This window comes from Ciconia boyciana, chromosome 16 (assembly GCF_034638445.1).
Source record: "Ciconia boyciana chromosome 16, ASM3463844v1, whole genome shotgun sequence".
Classification (NCBI taxonomy): Eukaryota; Metazoa; Chordata; class Aves; order Ciconiiformes; family Ciconiidae; genus Ciconia; species Ciconia boyciana.
In genome coordinates, this window is record NC_132949.1 from 8,069,079 (window position 1) to 8,094,534 (window position 25,456).

At 49.7% G+C, this 25,456-nt stretch overlaps 2 protein-coding genes across 4 annotated transcripts in view; one reads left to right on the top strand and one right to left on the bottom strand.

Annotated features, from left to right (window-relative positions):
• TMEM94 (transmembrane protein 94) overlaps positions 1–19,685 on the top strand; it is a 54,362-nt gene extending 34,677 nt beyond the window's left edge. For 2 of the 3 annotated variants that reach the window (XM_072881278.1, XM_072881280.1), the window contains 17 exons: positions 299–472; positions 3,740–3,842; positions 5,089–5,306; positions 6,541–6,722; positions 6,922–7,060; positions 7,684–7,799; positions 8,702–8,801; positions 10,274–10,382; positions 10,921–11,110; positions 11,673–11,750; positions 12,155–12,240; positions 12,801–12,882; positions 13,204–13,358; positions 13,679–13,773; positions 14,882–14,975; positions 15,222–15,392; positions 16,241–19,685. In XM_072881278.1, the coding sequence (XP_072737379.1) occupies positions 299–472; positions 3,740–3,842; positions 5,089–5,306; positions 6,541–6,722; positions 6,922–7,060; positions 7,684–7,799; positions 8,702–8,801; positions 10,274–10,382; positions 10,921–11,110; positions 11,673–11,750; positions 12,155–12,240; positions 12,801–12,882; positions 13,204–13,358; positions 13,679–13,773; positions 14,882–14,975; positions 15,222–15,392; positions 16,241–16,313 (2,165 nt within the window). In that variant the 3' untranslated portion in view covers positions 16,314–19,685. The remainder of the gene's footprint in view (positions 1–298; positions 473–3,739; positions 3,843–5,088; positions 5,307–6,540; positions 6,723–6,921; positions 7,061–7,683; positions 7,800–8,701; positions 8,802–10,273; positions 10,383–10,920; positions 11,111–11,672; positions 11,751–12,154; positions 12,241–12,800; positions 12,883–13,203; positions 13,359–13,678; positions 13,774–14,881; positions 14,976–15,221; positions 15,393–16,240) is intronic. The other variant, XM_072881279.1, reaches the window with a different exon arrangement.
• An 89-nt stretch (positions 19,686–19,774) lies between these two features.
• Positions 19,775–25,456, bottom strand: part of CASKIN2 (CASK interacting protein 2) — a 35,713-nt gene continuing 30,031 nt past the window's right edge. Inside the window, exons 19-21 of the mRNA XM_072881277.1 lie at positions 23,022–25,196; positions 22,582–22,900; positions 19,775–22,326 (exon numbers count right to left, since the gene is read on the bottom strand). Coding sequence (XP_072737378.1) covers positions 22,230–22,326; positions 22,582–22,900; positions 23,022–25,196 — 2,591 coding nt within the window. The 3' untranslated portion in view covers positions 19,775–22,229. The remainder of the gene's footprint in view (positions 22,327–22,581; positions 22,901–23,021; positions 25,197–25,456) is intronic.

The window sequence follows — 25,456 nt, forward strand, 5'->3', positions numbered from 1 at the left end:
CACTAGGATTAAAATCTGGAAGCTCTTGAACTCACTTCTGTGCCTGTCCTTCAGTGTCACAGTTCCTCTCTTCAATGAACCAGAAGCAGGAAAGTTGTAATTACTAATAACATCTAGTCCTTCTGAATGTTTTTCATCATAGATCTTGAGCCACCTTGGTGTAGATGCACAGTGAGCACAGAGATGTCTGGGAAGATGTCAGTATGAGCACAGGCAAAGTGGGTGATGCAGAAGCTGGAGAGAGGACTTTTGCTTTGGTTAGAGTCTAAGTTTTCTCCTCCTTATGTTCATGTTTCAGGTTTCACACCAGGTGCTAAAGATCTTTTCAAGCAGGAGAACTATTTGGCCTTGTACCGCTTGCCAAGTGATGAGATGGTTAAGGAAACAATGCTGGGGAAGCTTTCATCGATCACCAAGAGGAGACCACCCCTGAGCCACATGATTAACCTGTTTGTGAAGGACACCACTACCAGTAAGGCTGACCCTTTCTTTGGGCATCCACTTGGTACAGGAGGATCTTTTCCACAGAGAGCCTAGAAAATGTCAGACTGGAAATAGCCTGGAGTCCCTATGGGGTGATAGCCTTGCTCTGCCTATGGCCAGTACAGATATGCTCAACAAACCTTAGTGATCAGTGCTGTGGCATACTGAGGGGGATAAATTCTTCCCAGCTCTGGCTCACTCCAGAATCATAAATAATTTTTAAAAATTATCTTAGATAGCATATAGTAAACCTGTTTTCTGGGACCAAACAATAGTGCAGAGCAAGGTGGGGGTTTTATTGGATTTTGAATAGACTACATTATGGTAGTGAAACTGATACTGCACAGGGTTGAATATTACTCAGGATTTTAGCTAGTGATGCTCATCCCTCTGATAACCCAAATCATAAATCATTATCTTAGTGTGTTGTCTAGTATATTATATTGCATACTCAATTTCTATATTGCATACTAATAAGAAATCACAGAAATCCCATGCAAACTCATGGTGATCATGAATACAACACCTGAAGCCATGCTGACTTCTCCACTCCTTCTACTCCTTCCTATTCTAATATGAATGGGCTAGGATGGAAAGGATGTACTGCTGGGCACCGTGAGGTCTTAAAGCACCTCAGGAAGATTTAACAGCTTGCCGGTCAGAGCTCTTAGTCTCTTCATAATACCTTAAATTGACTGAACTTGGCTCTCTGGAGTTGACATATGTTCAATATTGAATCTGAAATGTGATTATAATGCTGGCCAGAGATTTACCAGGTAAACTGTCTTCTCTTGCCCAATTCTTCTTAAATTTGTATCTTAATGTGGGGAGGAGCTTTTTCATTTGTCCTGATTGCTGCTATCTTGCCTTTGTGAGCAAGAATTTTTCTGATGCTGAGATTCTTAGTACAGGGAAAAACCTTTAATGTTACCTCATTTAAACTCCTTATCCTCATTTTTAAATGGTTTAGTTTAGACGCTGGAGCTCAGACGAATACGCGTGTGACCTGGATTATGCTGTCTAGAGTATATTCTAAGATGAATTTTGCCAGCAGGGTTAGTTAACCATTGGAACACCTCTTACGTGATGGTCTTGTCCCTTGAAACTTTCTAAATTGTGTACAACCAGAAATAATGGATTATGCAGATAATATTGGGTGAAATCAGATGACTGTTTATGCAGAGGAGTCAGACCAGATGATCATAACTAACGTTTCTTGATACATTAGTTTTGAATAAATCTTTGAATCCACCCACTCCCATGATGTACTGAAGTCAAAGAGAGACACATAATAAATTCTACAGCTGTAGCAGAAATAGGAGGTAGCATATCTGTATGTTCCCTTGCTATTTCATTGAAATACGTGCCTCACCATCTGGCAGTGTTGATCCCAAATCCATAGTAACCACATGGAAATGAGGGGCTCACCGGCATCTTCAGTGGAGTAAAATGGCTTGATACCATCTCTGTCTTCCCTTGCTGTAGCGGCACTCTTAGATTCCTTTTGCTCTGTCTCACTGGCTCAGATATAGCAGCTTGGTTCTTCCTAATGAGTCCCAGCAGTCATGAATGGCTAGTCATACTCCCTGTCCTATTCATTAGTTTTCTCCCTTGTGCCAGAGAAATCCTGGCCTTCAAGTTCATGATTTAGGAAGGGAAGACGCTGAGCTTGCTTTACTGGCAATGACAGCTGAATGAACTCCTTCCAGTTTATAGTGCGTGCTGTCACTGTTGTTTACCCCTTAGAAGGATTGTCGTGTGGGATGCTGATGATACTGAATGGGAAATGGATTGCATTTGCTGTCAGGCGTGAACGTAGGTATGTGTGTGCACGTGGTCATCTGCAAGCTCTTGCTCTGTGTCCAGGGCATAGGTTTTGCATGGATCAATAAACAACTCTTGTTCCCTCTTTCCTAGCAAGGACTATCTAACTGTAAGAGCAAGGTGGGAAGGATTAGGTGTTTATATAATAAAATTAACCAGAGCTCTGCACAAGTACTCCTTTGTGTCCCTGAAACAGGCTCCTTCTTTCACACACAGCTCCTATTCGTCTTGGAGGTTTGTTATGCTGATAAACTTGGCGTGTGATGACTATTTATAGCAGAAAGCAGAGAGCTGCTATGTTTTGGAAAAATCCTCTGGTGTTCCTGAAGGTCCCTGCCTGGTTTGTGCAAGTGGATATTCTTGGCTCTTGATTTCACCAGCTAGTGTGAGCATTTGCAGTCAGGAACAATGCCTGCAAGAAGCCCTTGGGCTCATTTTTCTTGGCAGTGATGTTTTTTTCATTAGATCAGCTTTGAAGCTGTTGGGGGCAAAGTCACAGAGCAGCTGGAGGAGGGAACCTAGACAGTGAAGTCTACGTGCATGCAATGTTAATGTACCAGCGCTAATGAAAGGGAGCAGGAAGCGTGGAGGGGGAGGCAGCCCCGCATCCTTTAACTTTTGTCCTGTGCCTGGGGCCTGCATCAGACAAGTGACATCACACACCTTTGAGAAACACTTTTTAACACCCCTGTCTACAAGAGGGAATGAAAGATTTTAAGTCTGTATTAAAGAGTAAAGTAGTGTGTGGGGGGGGAAACAGGACAAGCTGTGGTGTCCATTGATTTTCAGTTCTTCCCTGATCACAACATGAGTTATTTTTTTAGAGTCTGTTATGTTGAACTTTTGACCCATCCTGATTTAACACATTTTCAGGACCCTTTGTGGAAAAGGCTGCTATCTAATGGGTCACACTGTTAAATTATCTTCTGCTACTTGAATGGAAGGTATTCAAGAGTAGCTCTTACCCTTTAGATCCATGCCTGGCCTAAAATTGCATGTACTTTTCAGTGTAGGCAGACTTTGATCCCCATAGGCTCATCACTGATGCTTGTACTCATGAGAAGAGGCACACAGGAGTATCTTTTATTTTCTGCGTTGGATATAGGAGCAAAATATTATCCCACCTTCTGTAGGAGTACGATTGTTACACAGTGTAAGGGGAGAACAGGAACTGACTACGTGACTCACATTTTATCACAGCCTTGTTTGAACTCACGGTTAGACAAATAGCAGCTGAATGCGTATCATCCAGTCTTGAATAATTTCTCGATGGAGACTGAAGACTTTCAACAGAGGGAAGGGGATATGTGGAGTGCATCAAGGCAGTTTGCGGGAACACTTGCTTTTAGCATATAAGGGAGCAGCTGGTATGAGATCCCTTTCCTGGGAGCCGGTATATGTGATGCTGACTCATTGTTCTCCTACACTTCAGGCACTGAGCAGATGTTTTCTCATGGGACAGCTGACATCATCCTCGAGGCCTGCACAGACTTTTGGGACGGTACCGATATCTACCCCCTCTCTGGCTCTGACAGGTGGGCAGCTTTGTCATTTGCTGCATTCAGGAGCTCCAGATAAATTGCAGAGGGAACCTGGTCACTCTTTGTTAAAATTTCCGTTACTGATGCTTGTTAAGCTATTTAATAGAAGCTTCAAGTAGGTTATGAACATGAGCTGTCTCTGCTTATAATTAATTGTTATAATTATAGCAATGTAAGAAATTAGATAGCAACAAGCAATCTGTTGGACTGTAAGACTAAGCCACTTCTTACTGTATCTGTTAACATATTAGCCTGTTATAAGTGGACTCTGACTGTACTATGTAGTAGGACCATGAATTATAATCAGGTCATATGCTGGTGGCAGAGAATTTTTTTTGTTGTTCAAGACAAATGCCTTGTCTTACATGAAATGCAAAGTGATCAATTCTACCTGCTGTTGACAGCTTCAAACCAGTCCACCACAATGCATCACACCCTTTTAGTCCTGCTGCAATATCTGACAGTGTCTGTTGCATTTTCATCTATAGGCTAAATTTCTGTTCCTGCTAGCAGGGCAGACCAGTAATGTTTAGTTTCATTGAATAGCAGCACATTGTTCTTCTAAGTCTGCTTATCCTCAGGTGTAAGAAAACTCCTACTGGTCCTTTTTGGAATATTTATCATCTTAGAAGCCAATGAAAAGTCCCATGTATAGTCTAATTTGTTACCTTTGTGAGTTCAACATAGAGAAGGTACTTTACATTATTCCAGTGACCGAATATTGAGTAAACAGCAACTTTACATACAGGTCCTGGGACCCAAACTCTGAAAGGGGATAGGAGAAAAGTCTGTTACCATAACTATCTCTGCCATAGATACTATTGTCAGAGTTGTCAGTTCCTTCCTTGGCATTTATCTCCCTACAGATAAATTCTCTCTGATGAATTAAGCTTCTGCTGTCATGGAGTGAACTTCCTTGGAGTCATCTGGCAGCCATATAGAGCATATTATATTAATAAGTGTATTCAAAGAGTACTGTGTTCATACTCATCAATCTGTCTGATGAGCAAACGGAAACATTCACCACTGCCACTGTTGGAATATGTGGGTTTTGTTGCCCTGCAGCTTAGAGAATGCAGAAACAATAAGAAAAGGCTTTGTCAGAGTCTTTGACCACTCCTCATGGAATACATTTTTCCAAATACCCAACTGGTGATTTCTACATTGAACTACAGTGTACGTTGTCAGAAATGCAGCACGTTTCTGCTAACTTTGTCTGTTTTTTGTCTCTTCCACGTAGGAAGAAGGTCTTAGATTTCTATCAGCGAGCCTGCCTCTCAGGGTACTGTTCTGCCTTTGCATACAAGCCAATGCATTGTGCCTTGTCCTCCCAGCTCAATGGCAAGTGCATAGAACTGGTGCAGGTCCCTGGGCAGAGTGCTATCTTCACATGCTGTGATCTCCCTGGAACAACTCCCATTAAACAGAGCAGTCGGAGGAATAGCTGGAGCTCAGATGGTATGTGTCTTCTGTGCTGTCTATAAGGTCTGCTGCTGGGCTTTCTTTCTGATCAGTCTAGAGCTGTAAGAACATTGTTACTCAGAGTAGCAAATGGAAACTGAGAACTAAGGGTTTCTGAAGTAGATGCATTTCCAGAGGAAGTAATGATGTAGCAGCTGGTAGGTATGTTTCTAGTTAAGCTATTGAAGCTTGCAGAGAAATTCTTCTACTTGTGGGAAGTCTGTTTCTTAAAGCAGGCAGCTGAGAGTCAAGACTTCTGGGTATTTCGATACTTGGTTTTGTCTAATTTGTCTAATTTTATGGAAATCACATATGTTGGGTTTTTCAAATGAATTAAATGTATGGTGGTATGTGACTATTCTTCCTTGATGGATTTTGTTGCTGTGCTGAAGGAACTGATTCCCACTAGGTGAATTGTACATCTCCTCCAGAACAGCAATGGAAATTGAGAAATAAGCACTTAACATTACATAGCCTCCAGGAGGCTCTTTTAGAAAACCAGTCTTAATCTCTTTCTGCCTTGGTCTCCCATTCTGTAAAATGTGAATAATAGGGTTTCCAACAGCTGGGAGGCAGTTGTGACTGTTTTCAAAACACTTTTCGGTCCCACCTGTGGCAAGCTTTGTAATTGTGTGAAGTGTTTTATTATTTTGTTCCTCATGCTGCTGCAGCTCCCATTCACCACAGGCTGATCTGGTGATGGTGAAGGAACCCTGTCAAAGAGCCTTTGCAGGCTCTTTGGGAGTGTCTGCAATGTCACTGGAGGGAATATGATCCAGTTCCTTTGCATCAGCCCCTCATATTCTGATGCCACTCTGCCTCAGCCAGACTCGCCATGTTGTTTAAGCACAGTATGATGTGTTTAAAATGCACATGTGAACATTATGCAGCATACATCCTTTACCTTTCTGCCCCAGTTCCTTGTGACTGATCCCTGTCTTCTGTTTTGTATTTCTCCTTTCCATGCTCACTGTTTCACACTTGTATTCTTGGTTGCATATGTGGGGATGTCCTGAAACTGCTTCTGTGATTGGGTATGCTGGGACAAATGGATGTCTCTTCATCTTTCTTCCTCTGTGTGTGTGTGTGTATATCTGCATGCTTCTGTGTATCTGGGTACTGTATCCTTGGATGTTATCTTGGTGGCCTCTCCCACTATGTGTGCTGTTGTCTGATGCACGTGTGGCCCCTTGTGTCTCAATGTGATTGCATGTTGTTTGCATGCCTGAAGAAGGGATTGGGGAAGTGATGGAGAAGGAAGACTGTATCCAGGCTCTGAGCGGACAGATCTTCATGGGAATGGTCTCATCTCAGTATCAGGCCCGTCTTGACATTGTCCGCCTCATTGATGGACTGGTCAATGCCTGCATTCGTTTTGTCTACTTCTCCCTGGAGGATGAGCTCAAAAGCAAGGTAAGCTGTCTTTGCTGAACCCCCTGAATTTGCATGTCCCCTGGTTGTCTGACTGGACAGTTTAGCTCCAGTGCAATCTAAGGTTAATCTGATTCAGCTAGCTAATGGGTCCAGAAGGTACCTACACTCCAATATGGCATTGGTCTGCAATTTCTGGCCTGGGCAGCTACACTAAAATCTTTTGTCTGCTCACCTACAGGTGTTTGCTGAGAAGATGGGTCTTGAGACTGGCTGGAATTGCCACATATCTTTAACACCTAATGGTGATGTGCCTGGCTCAGAGATCCCTCCCTCTAGCCCCAGCCATGCTGGCTCTCTGCACGATGACCTACATCAGGGTGAGAGAACTGTGCCTAAGCCACTTTGAATGCCACGTGTTTCCTGGATGGTTCTTTTAAACCCATTTGTAGGTTCCTGTGTCCTCACCAGATACCTGATCCTTCAGAGCTTTGAGCACAAAACTGGATGGGCCTGAGGTGTGTGTGTGTGTGAGCAAGAGCGCCTTACATTTATAGCCTTTCTACCCAGTCAGTACCGCAGTTGTTGGAAACAAACATCCTTCTGTGCACCAGCTGTCATGATTTTACAACTGCTCATTAGTGCTTTTGGTTCTTGCTGGGGCCCTGGTCAAGCCACTGAGGGTCTCTTGCCTGTGCGTTACTCTTTTTTCTTACTTCAGGTGGGATTTCTTTACTCTCTTCTTCCCCTAGAAGAAGAAAGAGAGCAGAACAGATAAACTATCATGTCTTAAAAGAGCAGAGACTAGGCTCACATATCTACATCTGAGCAGATTAGTCATCTAAAAATACTGCATTTTAGATGACTGAGTGGGATCCAAGTGTTGCTAACCTAGAAAATCAGGCCTCACGTCTCCTGGCTTCTGCAGCACCATGTGAATATACCATGTGGGTGGCAGAAGAAGGTTTGTGCTTATTGTTTATGCTGCTTCTCTCTGCTCCAGTTTCTCGAGATGATGTGGAGGGGCTTCTGCTGATGGAAGAGGAAGGGCACTCAGATCTTATCAGCTTTCAGCCAACAGACAGCGATATCCCCAGCTTCCTGGAGGACTGTAACAGGGTGAGGCCCCCTTTCCCTACACACCTTGTGCTGTTGTCATGGTCAGCAGTATCACCTCATTACTCCCAGAGGGAATTCCTCTTCAAAGCAGATTGATTGACTGGTTTGCGTTGGGACTCCTGATTTCCCCCACCCTCTTCCAGCTTGTTATCTAGAACCTGGGAAGTTTGGGATTCTCTCAGTTAATCACTTTTGCTGAACAGGTCTTTTCTTTGGAGTTTAGGAATGGAGATGAAAACACATGGGGTAGCCTTGAGAGCTGCATCTCAGTCGGTCTGGGTCCGCTTCCCATGTGCTGAGCAGGGAGTGGGAATGTCCCCACATTCCATGCAGACAGAATAAACTTTGTCTCTCCTCCAGCTGTGAGCCATGGCTGGTACTGCCCGGTAGTCAGAGTGCGGGACAAGCTCTTCCTGTCTCATAAAGAATTCAGACATGCTCAGCAGAGGTTACAGGAATATCAGAGATAGGTGCAGATTAAAAAACAAAAAAATCTATTAGGCCTGGTTTTAGAAAGCGAGAACCCTTCCCTTGCTGTGTGTTGATGTGGCTGCAATTGAAATACATCTAGTTGCTGGGAGACAGCACATAGTCTCTGACTAGATTCTCCACACAGGTAAAAAGTCCTTAGAAATCCTTCAGCACAGGTTTATCATGCTGATCTTACAAACCATGATGGTGAGCACAGACAGCTTGGCGTGTCAGTGTAGAACTTTAGCAGAAGACTTTTTACAGTGGCTTGGGAAAGCCAGCTTCTGCCTGCAGGGACATCAATTTGTATCTGATCTTGAAGTTGCATAATTCTGGGAATCATAATTCTCATTTCAGCAGTTCCCTCTGACATGCTTCTTCCTCACACACACACACACTCCCCTGCTTAATCTCTTCCTTCTCTTTTTCAGGCCAAACTCCCACGGGGGATCCACCAGGTGAGACCTCACCTGCAGAACATTGACAATGTGCCTTTGCTGGTGCCCCTCTTCACAGACTGCACCCCAGAGAGTAAGTGGCACAGAGCCTGGGTCTGTCCTACTACTGTCCATGAATATCTTCCCCATCCGTTTGCTCTGGCTCATCTGGGTGTGGACATGGGTGAAGGGAAGGGGATATAGTCCAGAAATCTAGAAGGGCATTTTGATATTAATGACCCTCTATTACTACTTCTGGGAAGCCAGGTGTTAACTTCGTAAGCAACTGTTTCCTAGCTACAGAATTGGGCTAAGAACCACTCCTTTCAATTTGCATCCATAAGAGACACAAAAACAAACATCCAACATGCTGTATTTTTTTTATTAAATAAGCATTATTGGTGTGCCAGGAGACTTTGATCTCTGCTGGCAACCCTCACTGCCTTATATAGCTTGAAAATCACTTCCCAGAAGTGTTTTCCTCTGGCAGTTGCTGTTAACACCTTCTGCTGCTTTGCAGAGTTTTTGATTGCAGAGACCAGAAAGGACAAAATTTCTTTATCTCTCTGAGAGATACTATTTTATCTAAGAAAGGGGCTGAGTGCTCAGCTGGCTAATACCTGTCCAGTCTACAGAAAAAGTACTAAGTTTCTTAATAGTTTGGCATTTTAGGTACCTCTGGGCACAGTTTACAGTGCCAGTGAGAACCAGTTACAGCCCAGTCTGCCTAGGCATTCAGTGCCCAGTAGATTTCCTCTCTCTTTTTGACAGAAGTGGCAGTTCCCTACTTCATCTAACCCCTCACTGTGCTGCAGATCTGGGTGCACCAGTCATTTAGATAAGTTGTTTACACAGGAATCTGCAGAGGGTAGGTTTGGGGTTTTTTTGCCTGGAGCACTCTAGAAAATTCATATATACACAGAGCACTGTGCACAGAGCTACAGAAGAAAAATCAGATCAAACACCAGCTTTGATTTAGAGGCCCCGGGAGGATGTTGATAAAAAGATTGATGAAGGCTAGAGGTAGCAGTGGAAGTGCAGGAACAGGGGCTGGCTCTGAGTATGGCTAAGTGTGGCACTGCTTTTTGAGTGGTTTGTTATATTCCCTCTGTTCCTTTAGACTTGGAACAGTAGGGATGTGCTGCTGAGCAGAATTTAAAATTGTGTATTTATTTTAGGTTTGAATTATTTAGGTTTATTTAATTTCTGCTGTTTTCTAACAAGACCATTTGATGCTGAAGCCATCTGTATTATATACCCAGGCTATACCTACAGCTCTGGTCTGAAAGAGATGTACTAGAGATGCAAATCTCTGGGTCACAGTTCTGTGAATCGCAGCTCAGTTCCTGCAGGAGACAGGTACTCCGGGCACTTGGACTGCAATTAATTAGCTATCTAATTGTTTACTTTGACTTTGGATCTCACTATACATGACTGATGAATATCAGTTGGGGTAATTTTAAAAGATCTGACTGCTTGTTATCCAGACTGGAAAGGGTATATGAAACACTGCATCTTTGTGTGCATGAGATAATGCACTGTGTTTCTCCTTCTGTCCCTTTGCAGCCATGTGTGAGATGATCAAGATCATGCAGGAGTACGGGGAGGTGACTTGCTGTCTGGGAAGCTCTGCCAACCTGCGGAACAGCTGCCTCTTCCTGCAGAGTGATATCAGGTGGGGCAGGATCCAGACTCCTCCAGCTGCCTTTGCCTTGATCTTAGTGAGTGCCCAGCCATGGGTCACACCCATGTGCAGGGTAATGCTCAGAAGTGCTCTGTCCATTATTAGCTGCATTTGTCTCCATGAGGGACATTTGGGTGGTGTTGGATGGGATGATTACCTAGATCCCTTGACACACAAAGATATTTCCCTCCATCTTTGAAAGGAAGCTGTTACTCTTGCAGGCTCAACTATTGTGCACCAACTGGCATTACAGATGCTTCTCGTTGGGTGAAAGAGTGGAACTGCCCCTCTGGATCAACCAATTTGTTGACCTTGAACCACAAACCCAAATATGTTCATTATTTCTTTGGGAATAACTTAAAGTCTAGGGAGATTGATCCTAGGTTCACGTCACTGCTCAGGACTTCTCTACCAGCAAGGTAGATAGAGGTGGCACAGCACAGCATGATTTACAAGCTGGACTGCAGTGAAACATAGTTTCTCCTCTGGGATGAGGACTTTCACTAATGCTCCTGTGTTGTCCTTGCAGTATAGCACTGGACCCTCTCTACCCATCTCGCTGCTCCTGGGAGACTTTTGGCTATGCCACCAGCACCACCATGACTCACGTCTCTGATGAGCTCACCCCACTGCAGCTCTCAGGGCAACTCAACAGCCTGCCTTGCTCCATGTCCTTCCGCCAAGAAGAGAGTACCAGCATCATCAGGCTTATAGAGCAGGTAAGCCAGGCATATCCCCTCTCTAGTACTCACCCCTCTGCCTGCAGCTCACAAAGAGCAAAGCCAGGAGCTGATGTAAGCATTCTTGTTGAGTTGCCCACAGTAAGCTGCCAGCATTAGCTTTGCTCCTGTCTCCTGTCCTTTGTTCAGGAAGCACAACAGAGATACTCTTCCTGCCTGGCCCTACCGGTCCAAGGTGTAGGGGGTGGCTTGGGAATGGTGCCTTGTGGCAACAGAACATGAATATTGTTCAACTGGATAAAGTATAAACTTGCAGAGATCCCTAGCCAGACAACAATGCAATGCTAGGGAGAAATGTTACCCCGGAAAAGCCAGTAGGTTTAAACAAACTTATTTATGCCTTGGCTAAATTCTGCCTTTCCTTCACAACCTCTACATCTAGGCAGCAGACCTCCCCCTTTTGCTTACAGTGTGTCCAGATCCTCTTCCCTCCCACTTCCCCTGCAGGCCTCATATTCTGCCCCTGCCTGCCAATAATTGCTCTTGGCTGATAACTGCTCCCATCACAGTGAAGGCTCTGAGGGCTTGTGCTTCCTTCCAGGCCAGGCATGCAACGTATGGGATCCGCAAGTGTTTCCTCTTCCTGCTGCAGTGCCAGCTGACCTTGGTTGTCATTCAGGTGAGTCCTGGCCTGGCCAGGGACAGCAATTATCTCAGAGGACAGGAGTGCTAGCACAGATATGGGTGGCTGCAGTGGGGCAGCCTTGCGAGAGAAGAAGGTGGCCTTCAGTCAGGTTTACACAGCATGTTTGGGGAAGTTACAGATAGAGACTATGTGATCTCAGCCTACATTGCACCTTCTCCATGACCCTCCTACAGAGGTTTCTTTCCAACCTCTTTTTCCCTGGAGAAAAGCATCCCCTGCGGCACCTGCCCCAGCAACCTGGAACATGTGGAGATGCTGTGCAGTGGCAGCCTAGTTACGAGCACATCCCAGTGTTTTGGGGGAGGATGGTGGCATCTTGGGTAACAATCCTGTCCTAGCACTGCTCACACTCTTCACTTTGGATTGTTCCTGTCCAGTTCCTATCCTGCCTGGTGCAGCTGCCCCCCATCCTCAGTACAACGGACATCGTGTGGCTCTCCTGTTTCTGCTACCCACTGCTCAGGTGAGGACAGGGTGGAATCTCCTGCCTCCCACCCACAGAATGCACAGACCAGTCCCCCAGCCTCACTGTGTCCATGTTAAAAGAAAGCTGACATCACCCACAGCATGCTAAGAAGGCTGCAAGGATTATTCCAAGCACCTGCTTTGACAAGGTGCTTGGAAACACAAATAGGAGCATTTGTGTACTACTGTGTTAGTCCTGCCTGCTGTCTGAGAGCTGCTATTATCTTGTGGCTTGAACCTCCAACTGAAAATCATCTTCTAATCCTGATACTGTTGCACTGGCTGGAGTGTGATGGAGAGCCTATGGTGTCAGGCAGAGGCCAAGGTACCATGGATGGGTTTTTCCCCATCACACATTTGGAGGTCACCTCTCTCCCTGTCTGCACCTGCCATGAATCACACCTTTTACAGAATATGCTTAATGCAGTGGCCAGTTAAGTGCCAATGCTCCAAGCAGTCTGAGGAGGTTATTTATGTTCAAAATGTTAGACACAGACAAAAAAGCAATAGTTCTGGTGCCTGAACTTGTTACTAAGAGACTAACTTACCTTTCTCCAGCATCTCACTCCTGGGCAAGCCTCCCCACAGCTCCATCATGACCATGGCAACAGGAAAAAACTTGACTTCCATTCCTAAGAAGGTAGGTGGCCCATCAGATTAAAATTGTTCACACATTTTCCTCTTCTACTTTGTCCCAGTGTTGATGTGTAGCTGAGACCCTGTGCCTTCCCAGCTCCCTTGGTAAATTGATCCATGGCATGAGCCATGCTATCCAAAAGCCTGGCACGGACAAGAAGGGAATCCCTTAGTGCCAGTATGCCCATAGAGCAGATCCACAGTGCAGCATCTCATCTGTACTACAGCTTGTCTTTTGCAGCCACTGATTCCCTGATGGTTTGTGCGGGGGAGGTTGGGCCATTGACATGCCCATGTCATCCTCCTGCCTCTCCCTTATTCACAGACACAGCATTACTTCCTGTTCTGCTTCCTGCTGAAATTCAGTCTGACCATCTGCTCCTGCCTCATCTGCTTCGGGTTCACGCTGCATGAGTCCTGCAAAAAAGCGAACAATACCAACCTCAATCTCACAGCCTGCTCCTCCATCATGCTTCACAGGTGAGGAACTGAGCCTGGCGCACACACACCCCTCACCCTACAGGGCCTGTTGCTCTTGCCCTTCCCAGGTAGGACTGATTCCCCTCTAACAAGCTTCAGACTCTTGCATGATGGTTATACAGAGGGCTGGGTGCTCTCCCTATAGCCTTGATAATTGCATCTTTGGGGCACTTGCTCACTGTTGCCTCCTGGTGCTAGGACAGGCTGACTCCAAGCTCACAGTTCTCTCAGCTGTCAGAGGAGAACATGGCACTGGTGGGAACAGGTCAAACAGTAAGTCCCCACTGTTGACTTCTTTCCTGTGTCCTCTCATTTTCTAGCAATGCTCATGATGCTCCTGACTGGTTTGGGACACTTTCCAATGCTCTTCTTGTAGCCCAGAAGCTCACAGCTGGCCTGATTGTTTTACACACAGGTAAGTCCCTGTTCCCAGATCCCCCTTCCCCAGTCTGGGGGAAAACTTGCATCCTTTGCCTCTTTCTTTGCCCCCCATGCTAGACCACAAACTCTGTGATAGAAGCAGACGCTGCAGCGGTCTCTCAGCACAGGCATAAAGCCCCTTGTCTTACTAAACACCCTAACAGATTAAAGACAGCACCTTCACAGCTGATTCTGCCTCCTACCAGCTTGGTGAAGTGCTGATTCCTTTCCAGTCTCACCAGAAGAGCAGCATCCCTCTTTGCCTTTTTGTAAATCAGCTAGCAGCATCCTGCAGCTCTCCAAAAACATTCCCTGCCTCAGAAGTCCTTACATGCCTGCTGCCATTTTGTGAAGCACCCCATTTTCTTCCTCCAAACAGCACTGGTGCAGCTGTGACTACCCTGGAGCTGGAGGCCTTTTTAAACCCTCTGGAGGGTTTAAAGAGTCTCTGCTTCCTTTCCACCATGTCATGTGGTGCTGTGCCTTGGTGCCAGGCAGGGCATTGCATGTTGTGATGTGCGGGGTGTCCAGGCCAACAGAAACACTTCCTGATTTGAGAGGCAGCCCTGCTTTGGAGAGAGGTAGTGTTAATTATTGTTTTATGTCCTTCAGATCACTGAGGCTGGGCAGGGATGCTCTGCCTGGCAGGTGGGAAATGCTGTTTTGAAGAGCCCAAGCAAAAGCTGAGCAAATGCTCTGTCCTGTGCAGACAGCTCTGGGTCTCTGGCTAAACATCTTTCTCTGGGCTGGAGCTTTCCACTGGTGCAGGCCTGCAGTGACCCAGAGAAAAGGGCACCCTGCCCCCCGCTCCCTAGTTCTGGTCCTTTGCCTGATCTGCTTTAGCATGCCGGGCTGCAAACCAACCTTGGCATCCCCACAGTGAGTGATCCTGTGCAGTACTACTACTGCACTCCCCCCCACCCTGCATATGTGGGGACTTGGAATTGCTGTGGGGAGTCTGGTTTGAAAGGACCTTGAATGAAAAGTTGGTTTCAGGGACATAAACCCCATATACCTTTGGAGTAATATCTGTTGGTGTATATTATAAAGTGTTGTATCTGTGTGTGATGCTAAAGAACCCCCTTTTCTATCTGTCCCCATAGTGTTCATATCCATCACCCACGTCCATCGCACCAAGCCATTGTGGAAGAAGAGCCCCCTCTCCAACCGGTGGTGGACGCTCACTGTGGCTATTGTGTGAGTATCCCTAGGCCCTGATGAGGCACTCAAAAATTCTGGAGAAAGGAGGGCTCTAGACCTGCTTCAGAACCAGTTTGCTGGTGCCAAGGAAAATGATAGTACATGGAAATTGTTCTCCATTGCTGAATTGGTGAAGGGTCTCTGTTGTGAAGGAGTGTTACATCTGGGCCTGAACCCTGATCTGCAGATCCTGGGAAGCTTGTTAGCTCTGCTGAGATTTCGTGTGTCTGTTTATGATCTTAGATTGCTGGGGCAAGTGGCACAGACCGTGCTGGACCTGAAACTCTGGGAAAACCTCAATTCTTCATTGACGTTTAACCACTTTTCCATCTCCCTGGTCTCATGGCTCCTGGGTTTTCTTTCCTTGGTCCTTGTCGTTATCATCAATGAGATTGTCAAGCTGCATGAAATCAGGTATGGGGGTAGTAGGGAAGATGGGGAGAAAGGGCTGGATCCTCACTGCAGCCTGGCCTTGAGCTACAGAAAAATGATGCACAGGGAACAGGGTGGGGAATAAAAAGGAAAAGATGATTGCATTGTGTAAATCACCTGGCTATTGTGTGCAAGCTCATGTTCCACCTCTCAGAGAGGAAGTGCAGGGGAGGAAAGAGGGTCAGGGAAGGGCAGTGGCAGTGATTGGGAGCAGGAAGGGAGACCAAAATTTCCTTATCTCAAACCAATGAGAGGGAGACAGCCAAGGTCTATGAAATACCAGTATGGGATTGGATAGGGCTGTTCTCTCCATCTTGTCCCATGAGGACAGAGAGGCATTGAATCACAGCAGAGGAAATACGTCTTCACACAGTGCCTGGACTGTGGGACTCATTTTCACGGGAAGTGGCTGAAGCCAAGAATTAGTAGCAGGCAAAGTGACTGGCTGTTCTTCCTAGCACAGGGAGCAGCTGGAGCTGGGAGTTAACACTAATGAGCATTGATTCAGGAAATGGGTTGGTGAGGAAAAGCAGTGGGGATTACAGGGAACCCTGGTGGGGACAGAGCCACTGTCTCTGTTCCTGCGAAGGATTTCTGGACCTTTCTCTGCTGTGTCTGGTGGCCCTGGAGATGGGACTTGGTTGGATGGGGAAGGACTGAGACGATGGGTTGCTCTCTGGATTTGATTCCCCTCCCAGGGTACCACAAGGCCCAGACCAGGGGCTTCCCTGCTTCTTGGGGCTGTGCAGCTCAGGAATCGCAGTGGGGCAGCCATGCTTGCCTTTCACCCCTCCACATGCTGACTCTCTTCTTTCTTCTGCCTTCTCCAGGGTCCGGGTCCGTTACCAAAAGAGGCAGAAGTTGCAGTTTGAAACAAAGCTGGGGATGAATTCACCATTTTAAACACTCCCAGCTCAAGTTTCCTGGAGCCAGGGCCACACAGCCGCATCCTGCACTGGGAGAGTGGCTGCACCAAAGGCTCAGGGAGTCTTCCCTCACACATGCAAACCAGACAGCCTCCTTGCAAAACTACATCAGAGCCTTCCAGGGGGCCCCAGGCAGGGCACTGCTATCAGGATCCCCCAGCAGGTATGCAGCCCCTCCCCAGCCTGCTAGGGTACTCTCAAGGGAGCCTGCAAGCTCTGGTGGCTGTTCAGGCTGCTCTTCCTTTATTTATTTATTACTAGAGGTTTTTGTTAGTATGGTGATGCTGAAATGAAGTGACTCCTTCCATCTGTGTGAGCAGATGGGTTTTCTGGACCTGGCAGGAGAATCTGGGGCCAGCAGGGGAGACATAGGGCTGCTGAAGCAAGAGATCTCTATTGAAACCCATTTTGTTTTTCCATCTCTGCGTGTGCCCCTGGACGATGTGTGTGTGCATGCCTGTGTGTGCCCTCACCCGCCTCCCTGTCCCTGTGTCCTAGGGCAAAGGAGCCATCTCTCTTGCAGCTCCAGGAGTGCTGGGTGCCAGGTGAGGACTGGAGCTCACATTCCCAAGGGGACACTGGGAAGGGTCTCTGGCAGGATGCTGGGAAGGCCCCTGCGATGGCCAAGCTGTGCCAGGCCTGCCCTCTAGCGTTGTTGCTGTAGCTATATGCCGGCTGTTAGAGTGCATCAAGAGAAGAGGGATGAGACAGGGCTTTAAGAAAAGCTGTCTGCATTTGACCCTAGTGATCTGGTGCAGAGTGAGTCAGGAGGGCAGCTCTGCCTGCCTGCAGGGAGTCGGCATGGCTCAGCTTCCTCCAGCCCTGTTGAACCAGGTCTTACCTGCTTTAACAACCCCCAGAGAGATTTATAACTCCTCATTTTTGTGATTCGAATTGCTGTTCTGCTTCAGTAAAATGCCTGCTTGAGAGGGCCATAGCTAGAGATAAAAGCTGAGACCTGCCTGTCCTGCTGTGGAGGGAGGGGGACATCTTTCCAGGCTGGATGTCTGCATCTTGCAGTTGTGACTAACATGGAGCTGGTGGACGGCTCCTTTCCCAGTCTTGGGATTGTGCTGCATCCAGTACTTGCTCTCCAAGGCACAGGGAAACCCCCCTCATCATGTCTTTCCGTGATAGCGTTTGGAAGTCTCTCCCTTCCATGCTGCTGCCCTCACATCTGTTCCCTGTTTTTCTGGAGGTCTCTTCTTCATTTTGACTGGGGGAAACCTTCCCCCGAGGGCTGCCGCAAACCATTATTTGCCCCAATGCAGCACACATGCTCTTGAGCTCTGAACAGACCCCAGCTGTACTGGGAACACTGGTGCCATTGTGGGCTGGTAGTTGAGGGCCACACAGGAGCACACAGGCTTAGCTACCAAAATACTTGCAGCTCATGGAGATGTTGACTCCCTTCCTAGTTCTAAAAACTGGCTAAAGCTGGTAAATCCAGGCACTGTTTCTGCTCCCAATATTAACACTACAAAATACAGCTGTTACTTCCCCTTTGGTACCCGAGAATAACAAATGGCTGCTGGTCCTTCCCTGGCAGGCAGGGAGCTGGCTGGGAACCCTCAAGCTCTGCCTGGCTGCTCCACCTTGTCTTCCTTACATTTCAGCATAACCAGAGAGCATGCACACTACTGCGTGTCTCTAAGCAATACCCTTCTTCCTGCTGTGGGTCTGGTAGGAGAGCAAAGTGGGGGTACAGGCAGTCCCTGAGCTCTGGGGACAGAGGATGGGAGGGGGGCAGCTGGGGGCGTTCAGAGGTCTGGACCCTGTTCCTACAGCTGGAAAGTGGATGTTTAGATTCCATGCTGCTGGCAGGGTTGCATGGGATAGGGAGCCAGCAGCACACTGGGGAAATGCAGGGCTGCTCTCCTGCAACACAGCAGTACCAGGCTGCTCCTGCTTGCAGAGCGGGTCGGCTCACCTTTGCCAGCTAGGCTGAACTCTGCCTTCACTCCTCTCGGGCCTGCAGAGCTGCCTGGCTCAGGGAGAGCAAGCTGCATCTTTCTCAGTCTCACTTAATTCACTAAATGCCAGCTCCAGATCTGTTACCCCTGGCACCTGAGAAATCAGCTTTGCTTTCTGATGCCAGGGTTGGCTAGCAGGTGGGATACAGTCTCCTCTGTGGCTGAACTCAGCTGGAGTCAGAGGCAGCACCAAGCTGCTCACTGCTATTCCTGCAGAGCACCCCCCTGCCGACCTTAGCTCTTGCCCTGTGCCACTAACTGTTGTAGGTGATAAAAGGCAGCAGGTACCAGGGCTTCCTGCTGGCCACACCTTCCGCTAGAGGAGGCACCTCTAAGGTTTCCTTCTCTGGGTGATCACAAATGTTTATTTTCCTGCACCCTCCTTCCCCTGCTAGAGTTGGAGAGAGCCGAGGCGTATGAATGGAGCCTTTTAGATGGTCTTGCCAATGCCACCCTTCCCTTGGCCACTGAGGTATCCGAGGGTCAGGGTGCAAAGCATCACAAAGAAATTTCCTACATCAAGACATTTTTAAATGGTGTATATTTTATATTAAATTTTTTGGGATGTATGTAAAAATATTTGATTTATATTAAAACTTGTAAATTGTATTAAAAAAAAACAAAAACAAACCAAACCCAGACCCACACGCATCCACTGTATGAACGGCAATAAATGATTGTCTTGGATAACACACACAGAGTGGGAGGGAGTTTGCACCCAGCAAAGCGAGGAGATAAAAATGTGTATGGCTGCTCGGGTCATAGGGTCTGAGTTACCTAGCTCACCTGTTGTAGGGACACAGCCCGAGAGCTTGATGCTCCCAGGACCTGGTCTGGGCACTTTTTCCCACTTTCTGCTCAGCTTTGGGCAAATCTGTCCAGCTCTGCATGCCTTTTCCTACAGAATAACAGTCCGATTACCTTGTGGTCTCCTGGATCCTGGGCACAGCACACGTGGTTATTCCCAGGCACTGCTTCAGTCGTGGCTGGTGGCACAGTTTGAAGCCCTCTGAATGAAAGGTCAGGGGCGAGCTGGAACAGGCACTGTGAGCACTGGAGAAAAGCAGCATGGTGAGATGAGGAGGCCTGGGCTTCTTGTTCTGAGCAAAGCAGGACCTGGTGTCACTGTGGCCGCGCTCTGATCACCAAGGAGGATGGAGGAGTGCTTTGCCTGGCAGGCAGGGATAGCTGTGGCTTCAGACGTGCCCAAGCTGGGCAGTGGGGCACTGGAAGGTAGTGTTGGTTCCCGGTGCTCTCACCACATGTTACTGCCATGGTTGTAAGACTCAAACTGAACATTAACCTCGCTGGAGGTGACAGCGGGACTCTTACCAGGGGAGATTATCTGAGGAAACCCAGATCTTAAGCACTCAAGGGGCAGGATAAAGCTGATCCTTGATGAACTTCAAACAGAGCAGGAGACAAGCTTGTGCAATTTGACACAAAGGAGACAACTAGGCAAAACTATCAAAAGGGTAAAATATGCCCCACTGTTTAATAGAATTTAGTCTTAATGGATGTTAGTGGAAAACAAAACACATGATTAACACAAACAGAGCAGATGGTTTAAAATCTGTTGTCAGTCTGGTGATTACACGGGCTATTTTTTCCCCTCACTGTCTTGCTGCACGGAGCAGGTGCAGCCGGGGTCAGTTAGTCCCAGTTGCAGCGTACATAACTTACACACCATACAGTAGCTTCAAAATAGAGATCTAGAGCTTAAAAAATAGGCATTCTTCTGCAAAATCAAATGTTTAATTCCCTTATTGACAACGAGAGCAGCATGGTGCTGCCCTCAGGTGGCTCAGACAGCAACAGCTCCACCCCAGTGTCCTCTTATCCCTGACCCTAGAGTACAAGACTTGCAGTTCTGGTTAGTAAATATATATAATAAATCACATTTAAAATATATACATTGGCCTTTAAAAAAACATTTACAGTTTATCAACATTGGAAAAAAATAACTGGGCTTGTCCCAGGTTGACTCGTGAGAGTAAAAATCAGTTTTAAAAGGTTTCTGCAAACCTTTTGATAAAGTGCCACTGGTTGTAGCTATTTAAAAACAGTTGGGTCCATGATGTAGCACTTGCCTGTCAGACATGGTCATTTAAATACACTCAATGTGATGTATAAATCAGAGCACCCAACTAGCCAGAAGAGAAGTTGTCTTAACTGCCTCAAACTGACCTCAAGTCCCAGCCAACAATATTTTTTTTCGGGGCTTTTTTGTCTTTACTTTTCAGCCTAGAAGCCAGGCAGGCACCGCCTGCCCACCCGGCCCATGGCTCAACTGCCGCTCGTGAGCAGAGACCCATCCAGGTGGGCTCTGCTCACAGGGGCTGCTCCCTTTTCCGTGCAAGGGGACGAGGGGCTGCAAACAGTCTGATTCAGTTGCAAACTCTTAAAAGGATTGGGAAGCAACTTCCTCTTCAGCCACCTTCTCCCTTTCCAGTTTGGTTTTGCGTTGGTGATTTTTTTAAAAAGGGGGGGATATGTGGATTTTTTTTTTCTCCCCTTTGTTTGGAATTTTTGTAGCAAATGGCACTTCAGTACAATCTTAGGTTCCCTTCTGGTGCTCTGATGCTTTCATTTGCTTGGCATGCTGAGTGCAAGCCAAGTTCGGGGCTCTTGGACATATTTAGACATGCACTACTAAACAGATCCTGCTAGAGAAATCTGTCTTCAAGCTATGCAGCCATTCCTACTGCTTGGATGCGATGAGCTCTCGCTGCTGTTCCCCTGCTGCAGCCGCGGGGCTGTGACTGCATCCAGCCCGTATGCACAGTAGCTGTTGCTGAGCTGAATTCACCCAGTGCACGCGGGGCCACCTCTCGTGCCAGTCTCTTGCAGCACTAAACACCACGGGGTTTTAGTGCTGCAAGGAAGCATCTCGCAGAGTCCCAAATGCTGCTACTGTTTAACAACGCTCACAGCGGGTTTTGTGCCAGCAGCTCCCCGCAGGGAGAGGGAGTGGGAAAAGGGACCATTTTCTCCCCAAAGAAGGGATAGGGGAGGAAAAAAAAAAAAGGAGGAGGGAAGCACTAACCACGCTGCTACTTCACCCTGGAAGCACCAGGGTGGTGGTTTGTGTAGGCACGGTGTCGGCAGAGGGCAGCCTCCATTTAGCAGCACAATCCAGTCAGACTGGCACAAATACAGAGGCCTTTGGCACTGCTATCACCATCCTCATCACTCTGTGGAAGGGGCAGGTAGACCTCCATGTCCAGCAGGGCCATGGCAGAGCATCCGCTGCTTCGCAGGCTGTGCCAGCCCTGTCTCGAGGGATTTGTGGGTCCCACTGGAAGGATTTTGATCCACTTGGATTACACGCTGCCTGACGTTGACGCGTTTGGAAAAGCAACAAATAAAGCAGAAAGGTTCCTTCTCACTCTGCAAGCTGCCAAATTGCGACAAGCCCTGTCTTCTTTTAGCTGCTGTCAGGCCTCGCTGGGGCTGGGATCTGCTCAGTAAATAGCCAGCTCGGTGGTGGCTGCCCAGGGAGGTCTCTCCTTTGACACATTGTTGGCAGGGGATAAATAATAAGAGGCAGAACTCAGCAATGCAGCGGGGAAAGAGAAAGGTCCCTTGTGGAGGCTCCTCGGCTCTGTGCAAGGGAGCGAGGGCTTCTCCATGACCTCCAGGACCGCATGTACAGCCCCTCTGGGCTCTCCTGTTGCCAGTCTGGTGGGAAATGCCTGACCCCCTCGGAAACCAGCCCGCGGCCACACTGGCACGTGTGATACTGAGCCAGGGGCGAGCAAGGAGGGGCAGCTGTGTCCCCAGCCGCAGTGCAAAGTGCGGGGAGGGAGGTGGCTAGAGAGACCTGGAGGCACTGCTCGGTGCCAGATCCGCTCTTCCCCCCATCACGAGGGGCACTGGTGGAGCAGCCGGAGGCGGGGAGGGGAAGGAGGGAGCAAGCCTCAGTCCAGCATCGCGTCCAGCTGGTCGGCCAGGTCATCGAACATGTTGCTGATGTCTTCCAGGATGTTCTTGGCCGAGTGCACGGCCCCAGGGTGGCTGGGGAGGAAAGGGAGAGAGTCAAAACACCGCCTGAAGGCTTCAGGTGCTGATGGGGTAGGGTTGGCCAGGCTGGACCCGACCCTCCCGGTGGCAGCTGGAGCTCAGCACGCTGCTGGACTCGAGCATGTGTGACCTGGTGTGGTGTAGGCGTGTGCCCCTGAACAGCCCTTCACCTGCCCTTGCTGGGGGCTTCCCAATTCTGCCTCGAGGGGCCCAACCCCGGCGTTTCCCTTGCCCCCAGTTCTGCCTCACCCCTCCGCCTCCTCCGCTGTGATCTTCTTCTCGGCCACCTGCAGCGCAGCAGCCAGGGTGGAGTTGGTCTGCTCCAGCCGCTGCTGGGCCAGGGCAGCCCCCGGGGCAGCTACCAAAGGCTTCACTGACACCTTGCTGCCTGCCTCCAGCGTCGGCGAGCCGGGACTGGCCAAGGACCCGATCACATCTGGCACTGCCTCGGTGGCTGCCCAGGGAGCAACAGTGTGGCGGGAGGGCTGCAGGACCTGCTGGTAGATGGTCTTGGGCCCAGAGAAGACTAGCTTGGTGGACGCCACGGAGGTGTGCTTGGCAGGGACATCTGCAAAGGAAGGGGACTTCTGGCATGCGGTGGCACACATCCTCCTCACCTCCCGTACCAACCCAGGAGGGAGCCTCAGGCCCCACCACCGCCTCAGAAACACGCCCACAAGCCCACATACCTGGAGTGGGCGTCCTCACCACGGCGGTGCTGAGCAGCTCCGTGGGGCTGGAGGCTTTGGTGGGGCTTGGTGCCTTCTTGATCCCCTTCTCCAGCGACAAGATGCTTTTCTCTATCTCAGCAATCCTGAACTCCACGCTGTCGTCATCAAAGGCGTCCCCTGCCAGCCCGGCCCGTGGCACCTGTGCCGGCACGGCAGGGCCCGCGATGCTCACTGCTTGGGCCTGGGCATACTGGGGCGCAGGGCTGGCCCCCGCCTCAGCCTGCCCTGCCATGCTGAACGCCTTCAGCACTGCCTGCAGTGGCTCCCGCTCCCTGAAGCGGGGCCGGCGCTTCACCGTGTCCGACTCGGTGAGGTTGAACTCCAGCACGGGCGGCTCCTTGGCAGCAGCGGGCACCGCTGGCTCCTTCCCAGCAGAGCAGGGGTGCTCCGCCGGCTGGGAACCAGGCTCTGCGTCCAGCACGGCCGCGTCAGCCTTGGGGTGCCCAGTGGGCTTTGGCCGCTGTTTGATGGTTAAGTTGCCTTCTTCTGCAAAGGGGATGCACTCGCTGGAGCTGTTCTGGGAGGATGAGGAGGAGACCCCCGGCTTGGCCTCCTCCTCTGTGTCCGAGCAGGCATCCTCCCGCCCACCCTGCGCAGCCACCTCCGTCATGGGAGCGCTGGGCTCGCTGAATGTCCGTCTCCGTGGCTTGTTGCTCTCAAAGGGGTCCCTGCCAGCATCAGAAAGTGTGGTGCTACTGGTGTCACCACCATCATAGGACTCATCATCCACATTTGCCCCAGGGAGACAGTCCTGAGCCAAATGCAGTGGTTTTGGGGCCAGGAGGGGCTTGGGTGGGCTCACCCCTGGCATCCCCTCCAGCGCAGCTGACAGGCTCTTCACTGTCCTGCTGCGGCCAGCGTCACCAGGGCTGGCACCCACATCGGCCACATCCTGGGGGGCTGTGGGCTGCTGCTCGGGATCGGGGGGCTGCTCGCTGTCTGCCTCAGCAGCGAGGGCACTGGAGACGGAGCTGAGGCGCTTGGGAGGTGGCGGCGGAGGGCCCTTGCGCTTGGCCCGGATGGCAAAGGACTGGCTGCGGGTCACCTTGGCATCTGTCTGCAGACAGGCACGTGGCATCTGGCTGCGGCCTGGCCGCCGTGTCAGGGTGGCATAGGAGCCCAGGGTGCTGGTGGGTGCACCCTCCTCCTCCTCATGCTCCCCATCCAACAGTGTGTAGCGGTTCAGGCTGTGCGAACGCTTCTTGTACTTGAAGCCTTCGCCCCCATTGTGCTGCTGCTCCCCGGCCTGCCAGGCATCCGGGGCTGCCCCAGCTGTGGGTGACACGGTGGGCGGCTCCGCGGGGCCACACTGGCTGTGCAGGTAGGAGAAGGCTTTTTGGGCCGACGTCTGCAGGCTGCTCTTCTGTCCAGAGGAGATGGAGGGGTACGGGTGCGCCAGGGTCTTGGGCTGCTCCGCTCCCAGGAGGGAAGGGACCGTTGGGGATTTCAAGGAGACGTGTGGGTACATGAAGACGTACGGGGCTGTTGCCTTGCTGGGTGTTTGGGGAGGGGTACAGGGGGTGACCGCTGGTGTCCCAGCACCTTTCTGAGCCACCGGCCGGGCATACTGATCCATGCCTTCGGGCAGGTTCCTCTCCTTGAGAGGGCTGCCCCCGCCGCCATTGGTGTAGCCGATCAGCCCCTCGGGGGAGACGAGCTTCCCGTAGGGCTCGGGACTGGGTAGTCCTGGCAGGCTGGCCAGGCTCTCCTTGCTGCGGGGCGGCATGCAGGACTGCCCACTGCTGCTGCTGCTCTCCCCGCTGCCCAGGCTCTCCTGCGAGGGGCTGGAGAGGTGCCGGGACAGCATGTTGTCCTGTGAGTGCCCTGAGCCCCGGGACCGCACCCCGATGCTCTCCTGGCTCCGCGACATCCCCTGGCTGCTCTTGATGCCGAGCGTCTCGTGGCAGCTGTTGGACATGGCTGTCTGGAGTTCGTAGCTGAGCTCACTGTCCTGGAAGGTCATCATTTTGGGGGTGTGCGGAGACTGGCACTCCCCGTTCTCCAGCGACTCTATGGTGACGATGTCCAGGGCACCGGGGACTTTGCGTCTTGCCAGAGTTGCTTCTGCTTGGTTGAGGCTTTTGCGGAGGTCTCTGAGCTTCTTGACAGCCAACATGATCTTCTTCTGGTGGCCTGCAGGAAGGTTGCAATAGGAAAGGGGCATTAGGTTGGCTTTGGCCCCCAAGGCCTTTGTTTCCTGGCCAAGAAGAGCTGTGGTCATGTCACCAACCGGTGGCAAAGGCCTCCAGGTTATCCAAACCCTGTCTATGGGAGGAGACAAACTATGGCCAGCATCCACCTGGCTGAGCCTGGCTCCAGCCTGCCAAGGGGAGTCCTTAGGGACAGCCATGAACTGCCTTTTCTGAGTGTGCAGGATGTGCCTGCACCTCCCA